Here is a 22182-nt window from a genome sequence, read left to right on the forward strand (position 1 = left end):
GTATTTGCAACTCCAAAATCCAAGCAAAATGTTGAGCGTAGTCCAGTTCTGTGGCTCCAAAAAGCAGGCAAAATGTTCAGGAAAACTTTGCAGCCCCAGCTGTCGCCGGCTGACTGTTATTACGTAGCGTCGATCTGTTTTCTCATTGATGGAGTACCACTGCCTCCTGCTGGGGCAATACTGGTATTGCACTAGCAGTACCAGTATTTCTCCACAAGGTGCCAGTGGTACTCCATCAACACTGACCCCAGTGTGTTCTTACTTCGCTGTGTCATAAGTTTTGCTGAATGACTTTGTTTGTATTATTTCTAGCAAAAATGAATGAATGCTTGTACTTTAACCCACAAAATAAACTTATATATATATAAAAAGTTATAATAATGTATATTTAAATAATTAATAACAACATAACCTATGGGCTTTTTCTAGGGGCGCTATAGAGAAATTAGGCCACGCCCTACAAATATTGTGATGGATTCCAGTCGGGGAGTGGATAAATATTCATCCTTGTGAGTTTGCAGCAGCTGAGCCCGAAAATGTGGTATTGAGAGCCAAAAGTATGGCGATGGCGTTACAGGTAACTTCGCCACGCCGCCATGCCCACCTGCTCTATCGTAGCTGGTCGGGGTTGGAATCCTCAATACACCAACATGTCTTTGTGTTCTGGGGCACAGTTTCATGTTGATGAGGTCAAAGGGGGTCGGACGTAAAAATTACACTTCCTGTTCTCAGGGGGTGGCCTAAGTGATGTCATCATTCGACCATAGGGTAATGTAGGAGACCCGATGATGATCAATCACAGAAACTTTGGTGCCTCTGTGAGTTTCTGTGTAGGAGATATAGCAGTTTATGTTTTTATGGCGAGTAGGTGAACTTTGACCCCTGCTAACCCCCCTTCAGCATACTCAAAAACTCACCGTTTAGATAACTTTAGATGAGACATGCCTTATGAACAGACTGACCGAGTTTGAAGCCGATCAATCGAAATCCCTAGGAGGAGATAGATCAAATATGAATGTAAACGGCAAAAATGGGGTCAAAAACCGAACTTGAATCCAAAATGGCTGACTTCCTGTGGGGTTTAGACCATGGCTCCAAGAGACTTTTTTGTACGTCCTGACAAGGTACACATGTGTACAAAGTTTCATATTTGTAGGTTAAAGCATGGCTTGGGGCTGATCATTTAAAGTTTTCTAGGGGGCGCTATAGAGAAATTGGGCTACGCCCACCAAATATTGTGATGGATTCCTGTTGGGGAGTGGATGAGGGTCCATCCTTATGAGTTTGCAGCAGCTGGGCCCAAAAATGTGGAATTGAGAGCCAAACGTATGGCGATGGCGTTACAGGTCACTTCGCCACGCCACCACGCCCACCTGCTCCATCAAAGCTGGTCGGGGTTGGAATCCACAATACACCAACATGTTTTCTGTGTCTGGGCACAGTTTCATGTTGATGAGGTCAAAGGAGTCAGATAGCGACAGTTCACAGTAAAACATTACACTTCCTGTTCTCAGGGGGCGTGGCCTAAGTGATGTCATCATTCGACCATAGGGTATTGTAGGACACCCGATGATGATCAATCACAGAAACTTTGGTGCCTCTGTGAGTTTCTGTGTAGGAGATATAGCAGTTTATTTATTTATGGCGAGTAGGTGAACTTTGACCCCTGCTAACCCCCCTTCAGCATACTCAAAAACTCACCGTTTAGATAACTTTAGATGGGACATGCCTTATGAACAGACTGACCGAGTTTGAAGTCGATCAATCAAAATCCCTAGGAGGAGATAGATCAAATACAAAGGCTGTAAATGGCAAAAATCGGCAAAAATGGGGTCAAAATGGGAACTTCAATCAAAAATGGCTGACTTCCTGTGATACTTGCACTATGACATTAATTGTAAATTTTGAGCGTCTTGGGGAGTTCTACAAGTGTACCAAATTTTATGTCTCTACGGTGAAGTAAGTGAATAGCAGAGGGTAAAAAAGGGTGTTTTTCCAATTTCTAGGTGGTGCCGTAGAGCCATTTCTGTTGCAATTTTTGCGACAACTTTAAAATACGTAAATTTTAAACAGGCTTAAGGCCTCCGACAAGTTTGGTGAGTTTTTGAATATGATAAAGCCCCCAAAAAGCCAATTCATTTGGGTGGAAGAATAATAATAATAATAATAATAATAAACAATAGGAAAACAATAGGCCTTCGCAGCGCTTAGCTGCTCGGGCCTAATTAAAGCTGCAAGCAGCCTCGAGCGGCCCTCGCAGCCAAGCGCCGCTCCGGCCCATTGCCACCGCAGGGTACTAGCAACCGCCGCCCGACGCCAGCCACCACAGATACTCTCAGCAGTTTTCAGCACCTCCGCCCGCACCGCGGAAACTGTTGCTCCGTTTCCATCAACGCTCCCCACGTTCTAACACAGAAGTCGTTGCGCGGTTTCCGCGCCGTCCACCAGGCGGTACGCATTGATGCGTTCGGCGGCACTTCCTGACGACGCACAAAAAATGTGGTGCAGATTCGTTGATATAGCGAGGATATAGCTGGCGTATTAATGTAGTTGGCGCAGTGGAGTCAAAATACATTTCAATGTTGTTGGGGTGTTTAGAGGTCAACAAAGGTCATACATATCCAATTTGGTGCCAGTCGGATGATCAACGTATCATTTAGAGCCTATCATATGCACATGGTGAAGAACTGCAGTTCGCCATTTCTACACCCCAATGCGGTTTGGTCAGCAGCCAGCATTCACAGAGTTCATCATCTTGTCGTTTTAAGTCAGTATTCACATGATGAAACCCATATCACAGTTAACTTTCAGTACATTAGAACAAAAGCACAGGTTTAATCTCTCTCAATAATTAGGTATTAATCACAGCAAGTGGTCCAAGTAAATATTACAACCCCAATGTATCAGTCTTAAGAACTCAGAACGTTGTAAGATTGTCGCTCCCAACAATCGTACCGATCATCCTGTAGTGTGTGGTGTGTTACGACCGATCGGGTCCAGTCGGTGGAACATCGGGACCGCTTTGATCTAAAATCGGGGATATTGACTGTCTTTAATCATCTTTGCTCATTCATCCAATCTCTGTGGTGTTCCTCCGACTTTTTTTTTTTATCTTTTAATGAAAGATAATTATAAAATTATTGCACAGAGTACATCTGGTTGAGAAGCACATTCCAATCTTTGATTGAAATGGCGCATTTGATTTTATTCTGCAGTCATAATACAATTTTAAACAATATAATAAGTTTCAATGAAAGGAGCTGGAATAGGCTACGTTAAGCTTTCGCGGTCAGTTGGGGAGAAAGGATAACTCCCATTTGATTTTCTAAAAACATTGAAAACAGTATTTTTTATGAAAAAAAACTCACCTCCATGTTGCGATGCAACAAATATAATCCTTGCTTACGATATCTCCAGTTCTTAATCCAAGGCTTTGATTTTGGTTACGTCTTTTTTGGGTTAAAATAAGTCCGCAAACTAAAGTTACCAATTCAACGTCGTTGTCCATGTTTGTTTGTTTACTCCAAATTCAGCTGTGGTGGTGCAGAATTTTAATTTGAAGGTATTTCGTAGCTGGTATTAGAATGTGTTCGAGTGAAACCTCACACTCTTAGAACGAACCCGTTACACCTACGATTTTAAATAGGCTAGTGTGTGTTCTCTCACGTTTTCAGAATTGGCCGACTTTTTCTAAAATCGTGTAGTGTGAACTGAGCTTCACTCACCGCATCTTCAGTTACCACTTTTAAGACGAACGGCAATAAAACTCGTCTCCAACAGACAGTTCCGGCTCATGAGCGTCATTCGGGTCTGCAGCTCCAAAACCGAAGCAAACATTCTGTGGCTCCATAAACCAGGCATAATGTTCAGGAAAACTTAGCTGCCAACAGTTTAGCAAAAAAAATGTACAGTCCACAGCGTAATGCGCCGAACCTCAACCATGTACGGTCTCCTGCCGACTGCCAGTACTTACAGTAAGTATTAGCACAGCTACAGTACGTGCAGTCCTTCTCAACCAATCAAATTGCTTAAATTTGTTTTGCCCTTGACTGGCCATTAAGGCAGAGACGAGGGAAATGATGCATTTACTTGCGGTAGGAAATAACAGTCATTAACAAAACGCTACATTTACTCCGTGTTTAAGCCAACAAAAATTATCTTAGGGCTTACATATAACATTTCAGGTTAAATGTAATCGCTGTCCTTTTGGAAATCTCACGGCAGACGCGCTGGAAACGTTTTCACGGCCGTCCGAAAAAAAACGAACTTGATCTGTTTTCTCATTGATGGAGTACCAGTGACTCCTGCTGGCGCAATAATGGTATTGCGCCAGCAGTACCAGTATTGCGCCACCAGGGGCCAGTCGTACTCCATCAACACTGACCAGAATGTGTTACTCAGCGGAGCTGAGTAACACAATAAAGGTTTTGCTGAATGACGATGTTTGTATTATTTCTAGCCAAAATTAATGAATGTTTGTACTCTAACCCACAAAACAAAATTATTAAAAAAAATAAAACTTTAAAAATAAAATTGAGAGCCAAACGTATGGCAATGGCGTTACAGGTCACTTCGCCACGCCGCCACGCCCACCTGCTCCATCGAAGCTGGTCGGGGTTGGAATCCTCAATACACCAACATGTCTTCTGTGACTGGGCACAGTTTCATGTTGATGAGGTCAAAGGGGTCAGATAGCGACCATTGACAGTAAAACATGACACTTCCTGTTCTCAGGGGGCGTGGCCTGAGTGATGTCATCATTTGACCATAGGGTATTGTAGTAGACCCGATGATCAACAACAGTAATTTTGGTACCTGTGTGAGTTTCTGTGTAGGAGATATAACAGTTATTTTTTACGGCAAGTAGGTGAACTTTGACCCCTGATAACCCCCCTTCAGCATACTCAAAAACTCACCGTTTAGATAACTTTAGATGAGACATGCCTTATGAACAGACTGACCGAGTTTGAAGCCGATCAATCAAAATCCCTAGGAGGAGATAGATCAAATATGAAGGCTGTAAACGGCAAAAATGGGGTCAAAAACCGAACTTGAATCCAAAATGGCCGACTTCCTGTGGGGTTTAGACCATGGCTCCAAGAGACTTTTTTGTACGTCCTGACAAGGTACACATGTGTACAAAGTTTCGTATTTGTAGGTTAAAGCATGGCTTGGGGCTGATCATTTAAAGTTTTCTAGGGGCGCTATAGAGAAATTAGGCTACGCCCACCAAATATTGTGATGGATCCTGTTGGGGAGTGGATGAGGGTCCATCCTTATGAGTTTGCAGCAGCTGGGCCCGAAAATGTGGAATTGAGAGCCAAACGTATGGCGATGGCGTTACAGGTCACTTCGCCACGCCACCATGCCCACCTGCTCTATCGTAGCTGGTCGGGGTTGGAATCCTCAATACACCAACATGTTTTCTGTGTGGGCACAGTTTCATGTTGATGAGGTCAAAGGGGTCAGATAGCGACAGTTCACAGTAAAACATTACACTTCCTGTTCTCAGGGGGCGTGGCCTAAGTGATGTCATCATTCGACCATAGGGTATTGTAGGACACCCAATGATGATCAATCACAGAAACTTTGATGCTTCTGTGAGTTTCTGTGTAGGAGATATAGCAGTTTATTTATTTATGGCGAGTAGGTGAACTTTGACCCTGCTAACCCCCCTTCAGCATACTCAAAAACTCACCGTTTAGATAACTTTAGATGGGACATGCCTTATGAACAGACTGACCAAGTTTGACGTCGATCAATCAAAATCCATAGGAGGAGATAGATCAAATACAAAGGCTGTAAAAGGCAAAATCGGCAAAAATGGGGTCAAAATGGGAACTTCAATCAAAAATGGCTGACTTCCTGTGATACTTGCACTATGACATTAATTATAAATTTTGAGCGTCTTGGGGAGTTCTACAAGTGTACCAAATTTCATGTCTCTACGATAAAGTAAGTGAATAGCAGAGGGTAAAAAAGGTGTTTTTTCCAATTTCTAGGTGGCGCCGTAGAGACATTTCTGTTGCAATTTTTGCGACGACTTTAAAATACGTAAATTTTAAACAGGCTTAAGGCCTCCGCCAAGTTTGGTGAGTTTTTGAATATGATAAAGCCCCCAAAAAGCCAATTCATTTGGGTGGAAGAATAATAATAATAATAATAATAAACAATAGGAAAACAATAGGCCTTCGCAGCGCTTAGCTGCTCGGGCCTAATTACATTTAACAGTTAAGTAAATAGTTATTAGTACAATGTGGATATAATTTGTAAAATTAAACATGGAAATCTGTGTTAAATATTAAAAGCATATCTATTCATCCCTATAATTATTTAATTGTTCTGTGTTGGAGGAGATCTTGATTTTATCTGTTAGTCTGGCCCTTTAAGATAAGTGGGCAGGACTAACTGCTATAAACAAAGTGATTGGTCTACAGTTAAACTTTTGTGCGAGTTGACCAATCAAATTATTTGATTAACTAAGACTTTTAGTTACTCTTTGAAATATTAGCCTGTCTGTAAGTCTACATTTCTTCAGACATTTTTAGTCTTACTGTTACATTTATAAGCATTTACAGTATGTTTTATGAATAACATTTAACTATAGTAATGTAAAACTTTATAAAGAAACAGGCTTTATTATTCTCTTGGAGCAGGTTTCCAGCAGGAATATGTAAGTTGCTGCTGTGCTTGGCAGAGATTCGCTGTCTGAACCAGCAGCTCCAGTAAGCGCTGCGCCTGAAGCGGCACCGCTCAGCCGGAGCATCTGACTGGACACCTGTCAGTTCAAGCGCTCCAATTATTTCTTTAAATCCGAAGGTCCAACACTTCCATCTCCTCTTGTCCTCCTCCAGTTGTCATCGAAAGGCTGGAAATGTTTTTCCAGTGCTCAGGTTTTGATTTTTTGTCATTTTTTTGTCCCCTCTAACACCAGTGAGTCACTGTTTTGTTGGAGCTAACAGGACAGTCGGTTTCAGTTCTGCTGAAACTGGACTCAGTGGAGTCTGCAAGTGCTTATAAAAAAGTGCAGCGAGCTTCTGCATGACACGCTGCGCTGAGTTTCTTTGGGGGTGTAACTTGTGTCAGACATAATCAGTCATGCACCTGCTGTGTATAATCAAACAGAATCCATCGCTATTTCTACCAGAATCCTATATATCTGCTCTTTAAATAAAATAGAAAAGTTGCTGCTTAAAAATTAAAAGAAAAAGCCTGAAGCTGTCGGTATAAAAACTCAGGATTAAAGAATGAGTTTAAAACTTTAAGTCTTGTGTTGACAAATATGTTCTCTAATGATCTCCGGTTAGCTGAGCTGAAGCAAATGTCTTATCAGCAAAAGAGCTGAAAGTTGTTTCTATATTTATTTTTTAACCTCATATTATGTAAGCAAATGTTTTGCAGTTGTCCCTGCATCTTTGTGCTGCTGCTACAGAAAAACAAAGAGATTAAAAGCATCAAGCAACTGATTACACTTTATTGCAGTGATGGTTAAGGTATTGGTTAAATTTGTAAAATCTGTAGATTATTGTCTAATTATAGGAAAAGATTTATTCAACTAGTGTGAATTAAAACAATCTAAAAGGGAAGAGAAGCATTTTAAAATGCAATTGCAAACTTGATTTTTTTATAAGGGTCTCAGCAATAAAACGTTTGTTTACTTAGTGGTCTGCAACAACCACTAAATAAAGTCATTAGTGTTTGCACATTGATGTCAAATAGTAATGATGTCTTCATTTTCTCTTTGCTATTGACTTTTATAAAAGTAATTAGTCCCTATGCATCTCAACTACAGCTAAAATATATGAATATTATTAAAAGTTATTTATTGATTTGTTATACACATAGTGAAAGATTTCAAGGCTGCTCTTTGTAATTTTGATGATTATGGCTTACATAGTATCAAAACCGAAATTTCAAGCTTTTAAATAAAAGTTTTTCTACGCACTCAGTACCTGATTTTGCTCGTCAGTCCTCATGGCTGCAGTTATTCCTGCTGCTGGTGCACCGTTTCCTGCCACACTTCTTCCTTCCACTCAACTTTCCATGAATGTTTTACTTTTATCTAACAAGGTTACAGTTTTCCATGTCGCTTGTGCAGTTTCTTCCTTCCACTCAGTTTTCTTTTCATATATGTACATATGGCACTCTCTGTTCCAACTTTCTAGTGTCAGTAATTTTCAAAACTTCCTTCCCCATTATTATGTAGGCCATAACATTTCTGCGTAAAAATGCATTTTGTTTTAAATTTTTGGAGGCTGTATAAAATTTTTCTGAGACTTCACATTGGGTTTTCATTAGCTGTAATCATCAAAATAAACAAATACATTCTAAAAAATATATTGGTTTGTTTATTTATTGACTTGTCACTTTTTAAATTCAATTACTAAAATAAATGAAATTGTCGGTAACATTCTAATTTATCGAATTGTTCTTGGACTCCCTAGTGTGCACATCAGCATTTTTTGTAAGAAAATCAAGAAATACTAATTTCCTCAGAATGTGTTATTATTCTGCTTGGGTGTAATGCTTTAAATGTCTTGACCAATAATACTCCAGACTTCCTCCTGAAGTTTTTCTTCTCTATATCAGTCATTTCAGTCAGACCCGTTTAGCAGACCCTGACTTCGTGATCGCAGTTTTTCTGAAGGAGCAAAGCGAACAGGTTGAGGGTAAAATGAGTGTCAGCCTTCAAAATCCAAGTACAGCAGCTGAAAAGCACCAGACTTCCTGACATTTGAACACTGGATTTGAAAGATGCATGATTCATAGGTCGAAGTTGAACGGCTTAACAGACAACAGAAAACACAGATTTTCTCTGTAAATGTTCCAGATACTGGGGTGAAAAAGCATCAGAGCTCCAAAGAAACCTTCAAAATGCCTCAAGAATTATCGATCAACACCATCTGACTCCTTTTAAAGAGAATCTTTAAAAGAAAAGAGGAAGGACTCAAGACCTCATCCTCCTTTTGCATGAATGTTTTTCAGATTTTATTGAAACGTTTGGTGAGGCAGTGTCTGAATGGCTCTGAGCCAGACATCCTGATCTGATCTGTGAGACTGAAAATCAAGTGGCTTAGCGCTTTGCTGAAGGGCACTTCATGTTTAAGATCGGGCAGAAACGTTTTCTCACAGAGCAAAAAGCACAGAGAACGACTAGAGCTGGACAATATGGCCGAAAACGCGTCACGACATGAACTTTTCATTTCAGTCGATATCAGTAATGTTTTTTTTTTTTAATATGTGAACTAATGCCAAACTAGATGATCACTTATGAATGAAACGTTTCCTTTTTTATCCACAGTTTTCACTCCGCAGCATTGTTTATTTTTAAGCAGTTATGAGTCACAATGGCAAAACATGAAACTGCTGCTGCGCGTGTTACTCAACAGGTTGTTGCTAGGTAACCAAAGAGCGAGTGAGTTGGTTGATTCCACCAACTTTGCAATGAGAGGCTGGGAGATGTCTAGATCTCCCAGAATGCTGTGCTGTTCTGGATCAGAGTCCAGTGAGTATATAAAGAACATTGATTATTCGATCACATTTATTTTTTATTGATATTGATCATGTGTCTGACGGGATATGTGTTGGGGATTCATTGTTCATTGTTCAGCCTGTTACCTAGCAACTCAAACCGAGCTCCTGCACTTTTGGTCAGCTGGTTTTACCGCCATATGTGCTGCACAATGGCTGCTGGAAAAGACGACCGTTTTGTTGTTGACTTACCATCCAGAAAACACTTGCTGCATTCCTGTTGGTTGTGCAGGAGGCTCTACTTATGTTTTTCAAAGATGCATGGTTGCATAATTGTGCATATGTTTGCAGCCATTTTCATATGTGAGTGTAAACGTCGGCCAGCAGCAGTTGATTTGGTGCTCAAAAAGGCACAACTGACCTGACAAAAATCTCATTATTTAAACATAATTTTGCGAAAAAAAATGTAATGGACATGTTTAGGCCCGTCCCAACTGGTTCAAGGCATTATAATATGTAACTTTTTAACCATATCGCCCAGCCAAATGTGTGTAAAACCAGTTGTAGTTCAGATGATGTTGACTTTGTTTCTCCAAAAGCTCTGCATGTAAACTCAAGCAGACACTCCCAACAGTCACCCTGCTGTGTCAGGGCAGTGATTAAATGTTTGTCTGCGGTAAGCTCATCATATCAATGTAAGACATGAATTTAAATTAGTAATCTAAATATATGTTTTAGAAGCACATTAAATATTTAATAAGAAGCAGTTGGTGCTGCCTTCTCCTTGTTCTCTCTGTTTAAAACTAATGAGAGATGATAGACCGTCTAACTGTTTGGTGAAACATGAATTTAAACTGAGGAAGTAGTGAGACGTTTAGTCCGTAGCTCAGCCAAGAGCCTGGGAGAGATGTGACCTGCAGGTTCACATGTCGATTTAACCGAGTTGAGCAAGTCCCTTTTTCAGGTCTTGAGGGATCATTCAGATTCTTCTTGACTTCTTCGTATTATTTGACTGGCCTTTAGCACTTGGCTTTCAGTAATCAATAAAAACTCCGGGGCAGAAGTTTGGTGGGATGAATACTGATGTGTTGGAACAGAGAATCAGCTTTGACTGGATATTTATAAGTTTATATCTTGAACTTATATTGAGCATCTTTTGTGGCTCGCCCAACGATTGGAGTCCAGAATATTTGCTTCTTTCTATCAATGAACCACCCTAACACAGCTGGTTCATTGATTACTAATAATATCCCAGAATCAGCTTTATTGATCCAAGATTGTGTTGGACAAGCAAAACTTTGGTACAAACATTAAGTTTATATAAACTTTATGGCGAATAAAGCAAAAGATTAGGGGTGTAACTATGTTTTGATTTAGTCATAAGTTAATCTAATGATTTTTTTTCTAATGTTAATTAATTAACTTGATAGAAAATTTATTCTTTCATTGTTTTATGTTTGAAATACAAAAAAGTAAAACCTTGAACTCAGCATTTGTAGTATTTCTGTATGTTATGCCCTGAAAGTTTTTTGTTGCCTGGAAAATGACCCATTTCAAAAACCTCCTGAATGTAACGCCACAGATCAACCCTAGCCCGTTACCTAGCAACCCCAGCCCGTTACCTAGCAACCCCAGCCCGTTACCTAGCAACCCCAGCCCGTTACCTAGCAACCCCAGCCCGTTACCTAGCAACCCCAGCCCGTTACCTAGCAACCCTAGCCCGTTACCTAGCATTTTGGGACAAATTTGTTCCATTTTAAATAACAAACAAATAGTCCTGTCAGGTTTTGCATATTTAAATTGTTTTTGATTTTTATCATTTGAGCTGGATAAAAATCTTTTAAACGTTTTTCATGTTTTTTTGTTTAAAATGAGAAAAAAATCGGGACCTTGCACTTAGAGTTTATGGTATTTCTTTATGTTGTTACGTCATACCCTTACCATAACATTCATCTTTTTTTCTCAGGTTTATTATTTCCATTTTTGTATAATTAATAAGTAAAGCCTGTGAATTAACCTCGAAAGGCAGGAAAACAACCACTAGATGGATTTCCAAACTAAAAGTCAAACAACATTACAGATCGCCAAGAGTCGAAATAGAGGAAGGGATTTGTTTTTCCATTTAGCAAATAATTGTGTTTTCCTAAAAAGGACTGTGGCAAGTTTTTATCTGTGTAGTGAGATGGAAACAGAACATTTCTTCTTCCTTTGAGGCCAAGTTACGAGACCAGAATAAGAATTTTTCAGCCGCTATCAGTGGATGACAAAAATTGCACCCTCAGGACAGCAGATATCAAGTAATGAATCATGCTTCTCAGAGCCGACCGAGGTAGAGACACACTAGAATAAACCTAATCTTTCAAATTTAATCATTCTAATTAGGCCAGGGAATTATCATCGTAGGTGCAGATATCATGTTATCAGAATTGTAGGAGAGGAAATCAAAAACGAGAAAACAGAAAGGAGGCCAACCCGAAAATATGAGCCTTTGGTTTATGAACAACATGCACTGATCAGCTTTCTGCCATGTTAGGGAGGTTTCCTGTGTCATCAGGCCTGAAGGCATCATTTAAAACCCTAAGTTGTGATTTTGTTCCCAGTATTCTGTGAAGAAACATGCGAGGTGTGTCACATTTGCAGTGTCCTCATGATCTTTTTCACTTGACTGCATCAATAAAACTTACGCCGAACACAACCTGCCCCGGAGCGACGCATGTTCACAGCTTCGAATTAAATCATCCGTAAAACACCTCGTCCTTTCGCTGATTCGTTTCCTGATGGCATCCCTGAAAATGATGTTAACACTGAAACCGCATATTAACATCAACAGGCAGAAGTACTGAAAGCTGCTCTGTCGATGCTGGAATGTGCAGCTCGGCTCAAAAAGACTTAAATATAACAGAAAACTCAATGCTTGATCAAATATTACTTCTCTGGCCAGATTTCAGTGTCACTTAATCTATTAAACATTTGATTCAGCATTTTCTCTATAAAATAAACTCTAAATGAATTAATCTTGACGCAGCTCTTTGGCTGACGAGGCCTATTTTTGTCTGAACCTGTTGATCTCTGGGTTGTGCATCAAAGGCAGCTTTATAGTTTCAAGAAACCATGCCGTAGGCTTTGCATTGTGTAACCATGGCAGCCAGGTGTTGAATTATTTACGCAGAGTGGGTTTTATGTATGTTCTCCAGGACATTATTTCGCCTGATCAGATAGAGATCTGGGTATTTAAGGGCTAGACGGGGAACGATTCAGGCATTTTATGGGATTTGAGCTGTCTGGTGTGGAAACACGTCGCCTGAGAATACCAGCTAACCCTTGAAACTGAGATATTTCTGTACTTTACTGTTTTTTTTTGGGGAAACATGAGGGAAATTGTTTCACTGCACATCAAATAACACGTAGCTTGAGCAGCGCCTAGAACAGTAAATAAATTACTGCGGTTCTGGTTCCTTTGCTTGATCACACCTGACTTCCTGAAACGGGTCATTAGCTTCCTCCAGCAGAACTTGGTGACAAGCAGAGGAGATAATTAAAGTATCTGAGGCAGGTGTGCTGGAGCCGGGACACGTCTATAAGATACAGGATCCCTGAGAGCTCAAGTTGCTCACCTCCGTAAACAGAGGATGGTTTGTACTGGGAGTAGAGCTTTGATTGAAATGGGAATTTGCTTATTTATATCTCACAGAAGGGATTATATCCATCTCATTTCATCAAAAGGCTTTCTTCATCTTAAAACCTAAAAATAAAAAATAAATTGGTGTTCTTTAAAAATGAGAACCTTTTTTCTTAGGTACAAAAAATGTAACTTTTCTTTTTTTTCTAAAAATTATATAACGAGTTTTATACAATATCATAAAAAGCTGTGATATTGTAACAGTTTGTTAATGGGTAGTTTAAAACATAATCGTCCATTTGAGCACATTTGTGATGTTGATGTGGCTCAAAATGAAAATGAGTTTAACATTCCTGCTCTCAGATGTCCAATCTGCCTGAATGTTCTCTGACATCTGCAATTTTTCTTATTTCTGCAAAAATGTCTCTGCACAAGATAAATGGTGATGAGCCAATCTGCTAGCATTAATGTTGCAGCAGTTTGTGTTATGAATCACTCTGCTTTGGTCGTCCGTTTAGGCATTGCAGATTGGATAGGAGTCGCCGGGTGTGTTGCATTATTTCATAATTACGAACTGAATATTCTGCATGTCACATAAACGGCAGCAGGATTCCTCATCTGACTCATCTAATGTATGCAATCTGCAGTTAACCTCAAAACACAGAATCTCTTAAAATAGACGTTTTTTTAAAAGGTTTACTGGAAATACACTTTGTTGCATATTTTTAGGAGTTAATGCAAGTCACTGTATTGTGGATGATGCAAGAAAGCTGCAATTCAGAGAGACTTTTTCACCCTCAGTCTCAACAGACTGGTCACAAGTCGACTGACCTGTGACCAATCAGAGGCTTCGTTCTTCAGCTTGAAATTGCCAAAAGATAAAGCAAAACAATGCAGAGCTGGAATATGTAAAGGAAATGTGTACAAGACTGACAGTGGGAGCTGTGTTGACTCACAGAGGAACTCTTTACATCAAATAACAAACAGTAAAAAGCAAACAAATCCTTAGAAAGGCAAGAAGAGACGGGGAGCATGAGGAAGGTTTACTGCCAGCAAGACATCTGAGACAGTGATGCTGCATGTTGAGCAAACTATTGTTGTTGTTGTTTTATATAAAATGGATCCCTAAGTCTTAAAGTGTTGATATAGCTGAAAGTCCCAAGTTTATCTGTCCAGCCTTAAAACCGTTCAGGTAGCCGACGGGTTCTGGGCCTGAAGGATGAAGATGTTTTGATACAAAATGTGCATCAAAACCACAGAAAACTGAAGGGCATTATCGTACTTTTTATCATTTATTGGGATTATTTTCTTGGTATGATAAAAATTCAGATTTGTCTGAAATCCTTCAAGACCTTCTGTATTGTCCGAATTGTTAGCTTTACTATTTATATCTTGTTCAATAAAAGTAGCTAACGATACTATTATGTAAAATTCACATTTTCCAATTAAAATAAAAATAAATTCCTTAATTAATCCCAAAAGGAAATTGAATTAGTTAATGATTTTGCATGTTTTTACTTCCATTTTGGTTTCAGTTGCTTTTAAAAACAGAAAGTTTGGTCAGCTGGTTTTACTGCTGCAAAATGGCTGCTGCGAAATCATTTTCAGTTCTTGACTCGCTGCCCAGAAATGTAACGTTACATTGTTTTCATATCATTCTGTCAGGTCTCTATGCTGCCAGTAGCTTTTGTGGAAACACTGGTATGCAAGTCTTTTACGTGTTTTTATGTGTTGTTGTTATGTATCCTGTCTGATCGATCAATCAATCAATCAATAAATCAATCAATCAATATATTTCTGCTTTTCAGAGATGTATGGTTGTATGATTTGCAGCTATTTTCACGTGGGAGCGTAAAAGTTGACTTAAGGGGCGTGGCCAGCAGCAGGTTATTTGGATTTAAAGTGACAGGAGACCCGAAATCGGCTCAAAATAGGTGGAACTGAGCAGCCTGAAATGTCATTATCCAAGAAGGATTTTGTGCAAAATACATAATGTTTTGTGTAGCCCACAAACCAATCCTAATTCGTTAAAAGAAGTGTAATATATCACCTTTGTTTGAAAATATAAGAAAATGCAGTTACTGTGTAATAAAAATAACATGTTTTTTTGTGACTGGTGTCCTACTGAAGATCAAATAAATTGAAATGTTTCTCAAGCGCTGTATCTGTGTATGCAATGTTTGAATACATTAGAAAAGAGGCTTACCTTTAACACTAATTGGTTCTCTAAATGGACAACCAGACTAATCACACAGGGGAAGCATTTCATTGTTTTCATGCAGCTGTCATAAAGTACTGATCCTATTATTAAAGAAACTTTGTGGGTAAATGTGAAAGTTTTGTGCAAGGAGCCTAAAAACCTGACTCTGTTCAGCAGTTCTGTCAGGAGGAATGAATCAAGATAGATTATTTTTATGAGCACAATAGGATGGAATTGGTTATTAGAGAGTTTGCAACCCTGAATCTGACTTGCATCATATCAATGATTTTAAAAACATTTTCAGTAAATGTTGACATGTGCCAGGATCTGTGCTTGTCACTATGCTCTGAGAAATGCTTCATATATGATAGATTTCTAATGCATGACATGCAGAAATATTCAGTAAATTAGAATATTATTGAAAAGTTTCTTTATTGCAGTTCCATAATTTATTAAGTGAGACACATTAAAAGGATAATTTACACACAGAAAGATGTTTTCAAGCCTTTCTTTTGGCTATATGATGATTTTTTTCTCTTACATCTAATAAAAACACAATTTAAAAATAGAATATTACAATGAAAAATATTCATTTTTGAATTTAGAAATGTGAGTTTAACAAAAAGTATGTTTGCAAAGTCAGTTTTCTTAATTTATCCTCCATTTATTTGTCAATGTCTCATTTCTTTTGCAGCTCGCCCAAAAGCAGGCAAAAACCTTTAAACATCCCCAGAAGAAGACAAAATAAATAAATACTACTAACCGATATGATTTAAGTTTAATTATTCTGCAAAGAAAACACCTGTGGATCCACACATGAAGTGCTTAAAGTCAAATGAACAAAAGTTTTTCAACTTTAAAGGGCATTTCAAATGTTTACTTTTCATATCAGTCATGAATATTTATTTTAGAAATATACAAATACTTTCAAGTTTTGATTTTACCAAATTTATCAAAACCTGCTGAAAGGTTATTTTCAAAAGATATTTTTAATCTGAGAAACTCAATAATACCTGTTAAAGAAAAGTCCCAGTTTTGTTCTTTATGGGAGTTAATCTGATTATTTAATAACACTTTATTGGAAGATCTGTGCATGACACTGTCATAAAATGACATAACACCTGCTATAAATATGAAGGGGTCTTTATAAATGTTCACAATTGTCATAAAGTGTCATTTGGTAAATAATATCTTTTTAAATAATAACTTTTAATACAAATTTGCACTAAAACTTTCATTAAAAGTCAATTAAAAATGTCACTATTGATAAATAATTACACTTTTTACCTTTGGGTCAGTTTTCCAAACATTTTATGAAATAATGACCATTTTAATACAAAGTTCCATTAAAACTAGCATTAAAAGTGCATTAAATGTGTCAACTTTGCAGTCAAAATGTCATTATTTACCAAATTTTACCTCATCACAACAGTCATAAGCATTCATAAAGAATCCTTCATGTTCAGGTGTTACTCTTACACAACCATTCAAATAAAGTGTTATTCGATTATCTTCCTTTTGAATTGTACATATTTACAACAAACATTGGAAATCTGAATAGGATTCCTCGTTCTCTCACTGCCTTATTCATCTCCTCGACTGAAAATGTAACACTTAAAATATGATACAGGGGAATTTACTTTTTTATGGGTATGTAGTGGGAAAGCAAGGAGCTGAAATTATTAATAGACCTGCAGAGTTAACACGTTTATTCTGGTGTGAGATTGAACTTTTTTTCTAAATTGCATATTTCATGGAGAATTATAAAAAATTTTTGCTTGGCAGGAAAAGAAAATAAAGCCTTTCGGATCCATTCTGTGGACGGTTTGAATTCGACTCACCAGAGAAATTAGGATATATAAAACAGTCAAATGAGGGCTGTAAGTGTGCTGACTTCTTCTGGCCCCTTCTCTGACACAACATAAAATAAATGCTAATGTTAGCACTAAAACCTGGCAAGTACAGGCGGTATTTTGGTGGGGAAGACTGGTTTAGGTCGGAAATGACAGAGATTTTTATTTCAGACTCACACAGCATCCCACTACATGATGAAATTTTTTTACTCCACTCGCATAATTAAAAACAGAAAAAGACAACCTGTAATTTATATTAAGACGCCAAAAAAATTTATGTTCTACAATATATACAATAATACAAATTTAATCTTGTTTGGCAAAGATAACACTTAATGTGCGAGATATTGTTGAATAATTTTAATAACGGTACAACAGGGCTGCATGACATTTAAAAGAAAATAAATAAATTTACCTTTAAGTTGCTGCTGCTGCAACTGAATTTCAAAACCTTTAATCAAAGTAAGCAGGTGTAAAATAACTAAAAATGCTTGCCTTATTTATTGTAAAGGTTACCAATAGTTGTGACACAGTTATGTGTATTATAAATGAAAAAAACACATCATCTTTTTGTTCTTTACTCAATAAATGTACTGAAAATTCAAGGTTTTTAACAGCTTTACCAGTTCGGAGTGCTCTGTTAGCATATAGAGCTAAGTTTATCAACATATACAAATAAAATAAACTTACCAACACTTTAATGTTATATTATTGGTCGTAGTCTGAAATTTACTGGCTGAACATGATCTGGACGTCGTATTTTCCCCCTGTTTTGCATTTAAATTTAGCAGCAACACAGAGGCGTAACAAAGGTCACTGAACCGGTTTCTCGTTGTTGCACATACAAAGGCTGATCCCACTGAGAAACTTAATTACTATTCTGCTTTTATTTCATCAGACTGCAGCAAAAAGATATGAAAGATAGAGAGGAGAAGACTTAATTTCCCCAAGGCTGATATAATACCAGTGTCATTTATATTGAGCGTAGTCTGGGACTTTCAACCCGGAGAGAAGTCTCAAAGACCAATTTGTTCATTTTTCAAAAATGACATTTTATTGAGGTTCAATATCTGCAACCTTGACTTTTAAATAAAAGATTTAGAGGCGTCATTGATGGTGGCTGCAGTTCGACTTTCCTCACTAATTAGGAACAAAGTGAAGCTAATAGCTTGAGCAGCAAGCAGCAGTGGGCTTCCCCAGTGCAATAAAGCATGCCGTCTTTATTGCAAACAGATTAATTTCTTCGGTCAATGTCTGCTTTATCCTTGAGATGCGCTCGGTTTTAATTATGCTGCAACACGATGGCGTCGGCTGCCTGTTCTGTGACAACCTACAGACGTTTCTGAGGTTCAGGTGATAAAATATGACGTGTTTATGCCTGTGAAGTATAGATGGTTTCTGCAAACCTGCACGTTCTCCATGACAGCTGGGATTTCTTTGGTTTCTTACCCCAGTGCTGACATGTTTACTGACATGTTTACCTCTTGTCAAAAACCTTTTTTTCACACCTGTGATGGTTTTCAGACAGGCTTTGATGGAGTCTGGAACGTCACAGATTCTCTCTGAAATGTTGGATTTTGTAGTTCAGATTTAATATTTTCAAATTAAATTGAAAATGTTGATGGTCAAAGTCCAGATTTTTTTGGACTAACATTTTCAAAGATCCAAATTTAGCTTTTTATAGAAATAAAGATTTGAATTAATGGAAACTGTAAAACAGTACAGGATGGAAGGATAGATGGTCGAAAGGACGGACTGTTGGATGGTTGGGCAGACGGTTGAATGGTTGGATGGATGGTTGAATGGTTGGATGGACGGTTGAATGGTTGGATGGACGGTTGAATGGTTGGATGGACGGTTGAATGGTTGGATGGACGGTTGAATGGTTGGATGGACGGTTGAATGGTTGGATGGACGGTTGGATGGTTGGACGGAAGGTTGAATGGTTGGACAGACGGTTGGATGGTTGGATGGACGGTTGGACAGAAGGTTGGATGGTTGGTTGGATGGACGGTTGGACAGACAGTTGGATGGACGGTTGGACGGTCGGTTGGATGGTTGGATGGATGGTTGGACGGTAGGTTGGATGGTTGGATGGACGGTTGGACGGTCGGTTGGATGGTTGGATGGACGGTTGGGCAGACGGTTGGATGGACGGTTGGATGGCTCCAACATTTAACCGTCTGGATAATTAATTAAATCTGGAAATAATAACATTTTCTCTTTCATTGTTCTTTTTCCAGACTTTTCCAGGTAGACCTTGAATCCCAGGCTCTCTCTGCGGTGCGGTTTATTATCAGACGTTGTGCTTTAACAAATTGCTTTCCAGTAGTGCTCTCCTCATCTCAAACTAATTACTCTTCCTGTGTTTTCCGTGTTAATGCTGTTAGCATGAAATGCTTAAAGAGGGGCCCAGAAATGTGTCTGTTCCTCCACATTAGCGCAGCTTTGATTTGATTACTCGCTGCAGAGCATTAACTCAGCTCTGACCGAGCCTCCATCGTGCAGCATTCAGCCACACTCACTGCTCCTGTTGCCTGCTCTGCCTCTAATATAAATTTAGCTGGGCGAAACGCTCAGCGAGTGCCGTTTTGACGCCTTATGTAGGTCAATTCTTCTTCGGCGGCGTGTGATGAGTGATTTGGTTTTGTGGAAAAGGGAACTGCGGTTTTATTATTCATACTCCAACAGAGATTGGAGATTCGGTGCATTAAAGCATGACTCTGTCGCTTCCCCTCCTCGCAGAAGTGGTATTCTTTCTCTAAATTGAAATTAAAATGGGCATTTGATGTCAGTCCGTACTGTTTTTCAGCCTCAAAAATCTTGTTAAGATTCATCCCTGGACGGCCCATTTTCAGTTTAAAAGCCTTTAATTTTACCTTCAAGCTGCGGTTTCTGTAAGATTTATTGAGTTTTCTTCGTATTTGATTGCAAAAGTGGCTTTTCTAACTTCAGATTTAATGCAATTGGGCTCTGCAAAATGGACCCAACTCTCACGTAATTTCTCCACAGTGCAACAGCTGAACACATGAGGTGAGTAGCGTGAAATTGACCTTGGGGAAGCAGCAGTGTGTGCGCGTCACGTTGAGATTGTTATTCAGAGAATCCAGACTAAATGGGTTTTATTTGGGACTCTCTCTGCAGAACCAGCTCCAACCTTAATGCCCTTACAAATATTTTCTCATGGTGGCTGCACCTTAACGGCCGCCCGATAATCATCAGTTCAGATAAAATCACGTCTTTTCTTTGGAGTTGCTTCAGAGCCGAATGAGGCGCCGTACAGCTTTATGGTCATGTCTCTTCTGTTGATCTAATTGGATACCCTCTGTTGCCGACGATGAATCATTGCCGGACCTCCTCTCCGCTCTCAGGCACTTATTTTATTGAATGCATGGTTCCCCTGAAACTCAAAGCTGTGTTTTAAAACTTGTCTCTTTCCCTTGGCTCCAGGCATTGATCTTTCTTTCCTCTTCTTCTTCCTGTCCGTTTTTTACGGCTGTGTAGTGGTATCACTTTTTATTCCTGTGGCATATTATATGCCTGCTTTTATGTCCTCTGCCTCCCCAGAGAAAGGCTCTAAGTTCAGGCCTTTCCCTCCTCTCTGCTAATTGGCTCCTAATTTCACAAATGCGTTTAAGGTGGAGAGGAAAAGCGACTTGTCTTTCTGTCCATGTGGAGGCCTGACATGAGCGTCTCTCCATTTATCTGGTTCTCGACGCTCTGCAGTTCAGCCGTCAAACTAAAAATGGAAAACTTTTGCTTCCCAGTGACGGGATGAGTTTGGTTGTAACTAATAACATTTACTAGGAATTTTTAAGAGTGTTTTAATTTTTAGAAAACGTTGCTGTTACTTGAGTAACATTTTCACCAAATATTGCTATTCTTGAGTAAAATGTGAGTAACTTTGTTGAATGAAGAGCAATTTAACCAGACACATGCCTGCAATTTTGTTTAAAAATTATCTGGAAATTTTTTTCATTTATTTCATAAATGTGGTATTTATATGAATTATTTTCAATTTGATCTTTGAAATGCAAAATGTAAACTTTACATTTTGATCGGTGTGATTGTTTTTTTTTTTTCGAAGAATAATAAATGGCGTTTTAATAATTTACTCGATATTTGAGTAGGCTTTATACCAAATAAATTTTTTCACTCTTACTCGAGTAATTTCTTGGATGATTACTTTGACTTTTACTTGAGAAAAAATATGTTATAGTACTACTACTCTTACTTGAGTATGAGTTTTGTATACTCACTATTATCCATCAGTAGCCGAATCACAGCCACTCTACTGTTCATTTCTAAACCAAATAGGGCTTGTTGAAGACCAGTTTAACCATCAACCAGTTGTTTGGTTCCTAGCTATTCTTTATAGCTATTCGTAACTCGTTTTTCAGATTTTTGAGCTTCTCTTGTCATTACTTTGCTCTTCTTTGGGACAGCGGTTTGAATGTCTTCTCATTTCTCGTCTGCCTCGACGTTGGGCCCTGATGTTGATTTCAGTTTCTCCATTTCCCCTAAAGCTCTGAATATGTTCAGTCACTGTTGCGAGTTTTTACAAATGGTGGGATCGTCTCCAGTGATGCGACCAGTGATGGCATTCCTTAGCCAGTTGTTGACCAAAACAAATTTTAATTTTTAGTATGTAAAGCTAACAAACCTTTTTTTTTACCCTCTTTTGAAGATCATTGCTGATGCCTTTCCATCTTGGCATGGTGTTAAAACTCTTACCTGTTCTACTTTCAATTTTACGCAAATGCCTTTTCTATACTTAATTTAATTTTCATTTGATAACTAATGAGAGCGTGGAATCTGTTTTGTGTATTTAAAGGTAAATTTAGAATAAAGTCTTAATATATTCACAGAAAGGTGTACTTTCTTTCTACCTTGTCTGTAGTTAAAGGCAGCGAGTTTTTCCCTCGGCAGCTGATCTGCGCTGCCAACAGCTCCAGGAAAGCTGCTTTTTCTTTGACAATCGAAGGCAAAGATTTTTCTAATTACTCGCCTGACGCAGAGTAGAAAAGCTCTGGCTCTGC

At 38.6% G+C, this 22182-nt stretch overlaps 1 protein-coding gene across 3 annotated transcripts in view; it reads left to right on the forward strand.

Annotated features, from left to right (window-relative positions):
- LOC129360348 (39S ribosomal protein L11, mitochondrial-like) overlaps positions 1-22182 on the forward strand; it is an 83158-nt gene that overhangs the window by 12689 nt on the left and 48287 nt on the right. The window contains exon 1 of one of the 3 annotated variants that reach the window (XM_055030518.1): positions 9428-9505. The exons of the other annotated variants lie outside the window; for them this stretch is intronic. Within the exon in view, the coding sequence (XP_054886493.1) occupies positions 9445-9505 (61 nt within the window). The 5' untranslated portion in view covers positions 9428-9444. Of the gene's footprint in view, positions 1-9427; positions 9506-22182 lie in introns of those variants that run through there. 3 annotated transcript variants of the gene reach the window in all.

The sequence above is a fragment of the Poeciliopsis prolifica genome, unplaced genomic scaffold (assembly GCF_027474105.1).
Source record: "Poeciliopsis prolifica strain line A6 unplaced genomic scaffold, Auburn_PproV2 SCAFFOLD006, whole genome shotgun sequence".
NCBI classification, from domain to species: domain Eukaryota; kingdom Metazoa; phylum Chordata; class Actinopteri; order Cyprinodontiformes; family Poeciliidae; genus Poeciliopsis; species Poeciliopsis prolifica.